Source organism: Octopus bimaculoides, chromosome 14, assembly GCF_046866305.1.
Source record: "Octopus bimaculoides isolate indiv1 chromosome 14, ASM4686630v1, whole genome shotgun sequence".
NCBI lineage: Eukaryota > Metazoa > Mollusca > Cephalopoda > Octopoda > Octopodidae > Octopus > Octopus bimaculoides.
The window spans coordinates 60,237,954-60,245,453 of NC_142941.1; the positions used below are offsets into that span (position 1 = coordinate 60,237,954).

The 7,500-nt window shown below is 39.3% G+C and overlaps 1 protein-coding gene across 1 annotated transcript in view; it reads left to right on the top strand.

Moving 5' to 3' along the window:
* Positions 1-7,500, top strand: part of LOC106876384 (orexin/Hypocretin receptor type 1) — a 15,832-nt gene that overhangs the window by 8,043 nt on the left and 289 nt on the right. Inside the window, exons 2-3 of the mRNA XM_014924898.3 lie at positions 4,992-5,549; positions 6,731-7,500. The exon at positions 6,731-7,500 is cut by the window's right edge and continues 289 nt beyond it. Coding sequence (XP_014780384.1) covers positions 5,164-5,549; positions 6,731-7,448 — 1,104 coding nt within the window. The 5' untranslated portion in view covers positions 4,992-5,163 and the 3' untranslated portion in view covers positions 7,449-7,500. The remainder of the gene's footprint in view (positions 1-4,991; positions 5,550-6,730) is intronic.

Sequence of the window (7,500 nt, forward strand, 5' to 3'; positions counted from 1 at the left end):
CCCACACACTCTACTATTACTATATATAAGTGCAGACTTGGCTGTGTGGTTAAGAAATTTGCTTCACAAGCTCATAGTTTTAGGTTCTGTTCTACTAAACTCTCCTACCACAAAAGAACTGCATTTCCACTTGGATCCTAATCCCTCACCCATTTTTTTGCTCTCTTCTCAACCACTTTCCCTCCTTTACACCCCTCCTATGCTCCTCTTCTGATGAAGGACTAATATTCGAAATGTAAAGACACTTTCTCTTCCTTCTCTTCAGAATTACACTAAAACGGTATTTGTTAAAACTAGAACTTCTTTTATGGTCTTTTCTTTTTCTGTTTTTGTTCATTACATTTCCTATACACTTACACACACACACATACACACACAAACACACACACACACGCACACACACGCACACACACATGTACATATATATGTACATATATAAATATATATATATATATATATATATATATATATATATATATATATATATATATATATATATATATATATATATATATATATATATATTTATACATATATATATAGGGAGAATTCACAAAAAAAAGACAAAAGACAAAGACAGGTGGTGTAGAAAACAAACAGATGTATTAGTATAACGCTTGAGAAGTGAAAAAGTCTTTAACATTTCGAGCCTATGCTCTTCCTCAGAAAGGAACACAGAAAGAAACAAGGAGAGAAGCAAGGAGAGAAAAAAAGGAACGTGTAGTGGCTAGCGATTTATCATGGTGAATGCCGGACAGAAGGGTCACATGGGAGAGCTTGGAAGAAGGGGCACCACGTAGCTGCTTTTATATGGCACTGTCACTAGTGCTTTACACCTCTAGCAAGATTGCTCCCAACACTTCTGCTGTGGGATACAGGTTGTCTTGAGTATGGCCAGGTGCCAGGTGTCTTGGTCCTTTGTCATCTCTCCTGAAAGTTTCAGCTTCTTGAAGTTGTTCTTCTGTACTTCATCCCATGTCCTCCCGGGTCTTTCACATTCACATGTTCCATCCATTTTGAGAGATCAGCACTTCTTTATAGAACTGTTGGCATCCATCCACATCACATGACCACACCAACACAGTCTCATCTCTTGCACACAGCAACCAATTCCTCTTAGGCCTAACTTCTCTCTCAGAATGCTGGCACTCTGTCGAATAAGTACACTTACATTACACAACCAGTGGAGCATACTAGCCTCATTTCTTTCTAACCTTCGCATGTCCTCTGCATTCAGGGCCCATGTCTCACTACGATGTAGAATTGCTGTTTGTATATGTGCATCATACAATATATATATATATATATATATATATATATATATATATATATATATATATATATATATATATATATACATATACATATATATATATACATATATACATATACATATATATATACATATATATATATATATGTATATATATATGTACTGTGCCAGAAGGGAGGCTAGGCGACAGGTTTATTTAGCCAGAGGGGAAGCAGATAAGGAAAGATTTGCCAATGTTCTGCGCCGTGAGGACCAAAGACTCGAGGTATTTCGTGTTGCAAGACAGTGTAGGAGAGAGAATAGTGATGTTGTAGGAGAGAAATGTGTTCGCATGGATGATGGTATGCTTGCATTAAATGAGGATGCAAAGAAAGAGGTCTGGAGATGCCACTACGATAGATTGCTTAATAAAGAGAATGAATGGGAGAAAGAGAGCCTGCCGTATGTCGACCCAATAGAGGGACCAGCTATCCGAGTTGATAGTACCAGGGTAGATAAAGCAATTAAGAGTATGAAGACCGGGAAAGCCCCCGGCCCATCAGGAATCACTGCAGAGATGCTCAAAATATCTGGCAGTGTTGGCTATAGCCTAGTCACCCGTATTACGAACCAGGTGATACACGAAGGAGTCATACCCAATGACTGGTGTAGCAGCATCATAGTCAACTGCTACAAAGGTAAAGGTGACGCTTTAGATACTAATAATTACAGAGGCATTAAGCTGTTAGATCAGGTTATGAAAGTTACGGAGAGGGTCATAGCCCAACTAATTAGGGAGTGAATCAATTTAGATGAGATGCAGTTTGGGCTCGTGCCAGGTAAAAGCACCACTGATGCCATATTTCTAGTGAGACAGCTGCAGGAGAAATATCTAGCCAAGGATAAACCTCTGTACCTGGCCTTCGTTGACATGGAGAAAGCCTTTGACAGGGTCCCCCGATCCCTTAACTGGTGGTCAATGAGGAAACTTGGGATAGAAGAATGGTTAGTGAGAGCTGTGCGAGCCATGTACAGAGATGCTGTCAGTAAGGTGAGGGTTGGAAATGAGTACAGTAATGAATTCCGGGTAGAGGTAGGGGTCCACCAAGGTTCCGTCCTCAGCCCCCTCCTATTTATCATAGTCCTCCAGGCGATCACTGAGGAATTCAAGACAGGTTGCCCCTGGGAGCTCTACTATGCTGATGACCTTGCACTAATTGCGCAGTCACTATCAGAACTAGAGGAGAAGTTTAAGGTGTGGAAGCAAGGACTAGAATCGAAGGGCCTTAGAGTCAACCTAGCAAAAACCAAAATCCTAATAAGTAGGAAGGTAGATAAAACACAAACCCCTTCAGGTAGATGGCCCTGCTCAGTATGCAGTAAAGGAGTAGGTAGTAACTCTATAAGATGTACCCGGTGCAAGCTATGGACATATAAGAGGTGCAGCAATATCAAAGGGAGATTAATTACGAAGTTAGTTTTTGTATGTGGCAGATGTTCAGGTGCAATAAACACAGTAAACAAACAGGAAACAACTTCTATCTCATTCCAGGGAGAAAAACTAGAGGTAGTCGATAGCTTACGCTATCTGGGTGACTAAGTTAGTAGTGGGGGTGGGTGCGCTGAAAGTGTAACTGCTAGAATAAGAATAGCCTGGGCCAAGTTTAGAGAGCTCTTACCTCTGCTGGTGACAAAGGGACACTCACTCAGAGTAAAAGGCAGACTGTATGACGCATGTGTACGAACAGCCATGCTACATGGCAGTGAAACATGGGCTGTGACTGCTGAGGACATGCGTAAGCTCGCAAGGAATGAAGCCAGTATGCTCCGCTGGATGTGTAATGTAAATGTGCATACCCGTCAGAGTATAAGTATCTTGAGAGAAAAGCTGAACATAAGAAGCATCAGTAGTGGTGTGCAAGAGAGACGATTGCGCTGGTTTGGACATGTGGTGAGAATGAATGAGGATAGCTGTGTGAAAAAGTGCCACTCCTTAACAGTTGAGGGAACCCGTGGAAGAGGTAGGCCCAGGAAGACCTGGGCTGAGGTGGTGAGGCAAGACCTTCGAACATTGGGCCTCACCGAGGCGATGACTACTGACCGAGACCTTTGGAAATGTGCTGTGCGTGAGAAGACCCGGCAAGCCAAGTGAGATCGTTGCCAGGGCCCCTGGACTGGCTCTTGTGCAGGTGGCACATAAGATGTACCATCCTGAGCGTGACCGTTGCCAGTACCGCCTGACTGGCCTTGTAGGGTTTTCGAGCGAGATCATTGCCAGTGCCCCTGGACTGGCTCTTGTGCAGGTGGCACATAAAAGACACCATTTCGAGCGTGGCCGTTTTCGTGCAGGTGACACATAAAAGCACCCACTACACTCTCTGAGTGGTTGGCATTAGGAAGGGCATCCAGCTGTAGAAACTCTGCCAAATTAGATTGGAGCCTGGCGTTGCCATCCGGTTTCACCAGTCCTCAGTCAAATCGTCCAACCCATGCTAGCATGGAAAGCGGACGTTAAACGATGATGATGATGATGATATATATTGTATGTATATCTATATATGTATATATATATATATATATACATATATATATATATATATATATATATATATATATATATATATATATATATATACATATATACATATACATACAATATATATGTACATATATATACATATATATATGTGTGTATATATATATATATATATATATATATGTATATATAGGTAGATATATGTGTGTATACATACATACATACATACATACATACATACATACATACAAACACATACTCATATATTTGTGTGTTCTGAGAAAGAAAGGAATAAGCAAAAGAGAGGGTGAAAGTGAGGAAGAGCTGAATGGAGAGAACCTCTTGTACCAAAATAGATGGCTATGTAATTAGAATTCACGTTCTCAGTAGAGTACACAGAACCAGAATGGCTGACTTACCAATCAGAATTTATTATATTTTTAATGAACTAGCTACCTGTCTTTGCCCTTCTCTGTCACCGTCTGTCTCTGTTAGTTTGTCTGTCTGTCTCTCTGCCTGTCTTTCTGTCTGTCAGTCTGTCTGTTTGTGTGTCTGTCTCTCTGTATATTCATGTAAATATGTGTCTATGTTTTTATGCGTATGTCCAAACATATGAATGTGTTTGTGTGTACATGTGTATATATATGTATACACACACACACACATGGAGACAGGCATACATACACAAACATATACACATGTGCATGCACGCACACACATGCAGATACATATAGCATTAGGCCATAATGGGATTTCACTCAATTATCCAATTATCCAAGTTTGATCGTAATGATTTCTCTTTAGATGTAAAGTGGAAGCAGACATATATATATATATATATATATATATATATATATATTATGCTTGATATATATTGGGTCATCCCATAAATAATGCACTTTTTTCAATTGGAGGGGTATGGGATAAACTACCTGCATCAACTTGCTATAAAAGCAAGTAGTAATTTTACCTTGTATTTATTCTTACTGCAAGTTTTGAAGAGTGCAGTTCAATTTTAACAGTTATTTTTCAAAGCTATAATGGAAGTCACAAAGGATCATATTCAGCATATTTTGCTTTGAGTTCAATAAAGGCAACAATGCAATGGAAAGTGCAAGATTTGAGAAAGATATATATGTCCGTGGTGACAGATTTAACTGCAGAAAATATTTTCTTACATAAACAATTTGTTTTTGTTCACAGGAAAATAAATGACATAACTAATGAAGATGGTGTAACTGTCAAAAATTGGTGGAATTGGTTATTTTACAGAACTGGTTGAATTAACACTACAACTATAATTGAACACCAGAACAAGCAGATTTGCCAGAAGAACTGAGTTGGCAGAACTGTAGAAATTGGTTATGGAATTGAGATGGAGGAGACACCTTATGAATATCTAACTATCCAGAACAATTCCAGGATCCTTGAGGAACTAAACAGTACCAAATCTATAGAACTGCTTCCAACCATTTTGGCAGTAATTTTGATGGCATCAGTTGGTGCAGTGGGAAACATACTTGTCTGGTATATCTATGCCATGAAATTGGAGAAGACGGCCACTAATTTCTTCATTGCATCTCTCGGACTTGCAGACTTTTTTACATGCAGCATTGGTATACCAATAGAGACCTTCATACTGTGCCATTCACTGGCCTTCTACAGTGATGTGGCATGCAAGGTGATGCGGTACATTACAGGGGTAACCATAACGACTGCTGCTGTTATTGTCCTTCTCATTGCTGTTGATCGGTATTTCAGGTAAATCAATGTGTTTCTATGGTTTTCAATTGTGTTATTGTTGTTGGTACAAAGTTTAATTTGGGGGAGGAAGTAGAATTAGTATTTAACCCCAACTCTGACCTTATGCTCTAACCAAAACTTTATATGTAACAGCAGTGAAGGACAGCATTGCAGAGTGGTTGATATCATGCCGTGATGATCGACTCTCTCGTAACCGCCATGTCCTCTCGTGTCGTCGGACTCTCAAGCCAACCATGAAGTATATAGATGAAAGGGTAATGGCAGCAGCAAAATAAATTACTGATATTGACACAAAGTAGACTGACTGGCCTTCGTGCGGGTGACACGTAAAAGCACCCACTACACTCTCTGAGTGGTTGGCGTTAGGAAGGGCATCCAGCTGTAGAAACTCTGCCAAATTAGATTGGAGCCTGGTATTGCCATCCGGTTTCACCAGTCCTCAGTTAAATCGTCCAACCCATGGTAGCATGGAAAGCGGACGTTAAACGATGATGATGATGATGACCAGTAGAGTAAAAGACGAATTATTTATGAATATGTTAACCACCATGGCCTGTTACTGGAACTTACTGGTCATGCCGTGTATTTCCAGTCATACTGTATACTGTTTAATTACAAGGAAATGTAATATTCTTTGCATTTTTGCAATATTTCATAATTAAACTTTAATATTTAGCACCCATGTTATTGAAATATCCTCAAAACCATGTCAAAGATATAAAATTAAATATTTTCTCAAATTATGAAAATGGACCATCAGTGGTGCATTTGTTGATTTTGTGAAGTTTGCAATGAACCACCTGAGCTACATGTGGTGGTTAATGTGTTAATTAGTGTTTCAGTATTTAGTTCTGTCCTTTTATTTTCTGAAATCAAATCTTACAAAAATTACCTTTGTTTCTCACCTTTGGCAATATATTCAATTGCACTGTGTCTTGTGTATACTTGGTATTTATTGTAGTGGTTAATGTTAAACGATTGTGTTCTCCTGTTCTGTTTAGTCCATGGACCAAACAGAACAGAACACACATGAGATCAAAGAGTTGCTGAATAATAAACGAGTGAAGAACAAATATATAGTATGCGTGTTTATTTGAAAGGAAAAAAATACTGTTTTAAAAAATGACCATCCTGAAATATAACGATTATTTTTCTATTTTTCTCCTTTGTATTTACAGAGTCTGTCGTCCACGTACCTGGCAGTTTACAAGACGCTCAGCAGTACACACAGTTGGAGTAGTATTTGCTATTGTTGTCACTGGCACAAGTCCTGGAGTGTTTATATTTGGCTGCCACAAAGTTTCGACATCTGTGGACCTTGTTGGTTATGAGTGCTTTATTTCTGAGGAGTATATCTCCACCATTTTTCCTACAGTCTACTTTGTGTCAATATCAGTAATTTATTTTGCTGCTGCCATTACCCTTTCATCTATATACTTCATGGTTGGCTTGAGAGTCCGACGACACGAGAGGACATGGCGGTTACGAGAGAGTCGATCATCACGGCATGATATCAACCACTCTGCAATGCTGTCCTGTGACAGAAGAGCACGGAACCTGCTTGGTCCACAGACTGTAAGGCGGTCGAGCATACATTTGTTTCGGACGACACTTGTTCTGCTGATGATAACCATCATATGGATCATTAGTTACTGGCCAAACCTAATCTTGGTTAACTATGCCATCTCTAAACCAGACTTTAAAGCTAACATGGGTATGCCAGGTCTCAACAGTTATAATATGGCAGTGAGGAGTTATTTTATCAACAATGCCATTAATCCATTCATTTATGGTTTCTTCAACAGGGGATTTAGAAGTCAAGTCCTGAAAATCTGGAAAGGTATCTCTAAGTGCTTTCATAAACCTCCAGTTCCCTTTTCTGTTGGTTGGCAGTGAATTGACAATGATTTAACAGTGAATTGGCACTAAATTGGAAATTAATTCCCAG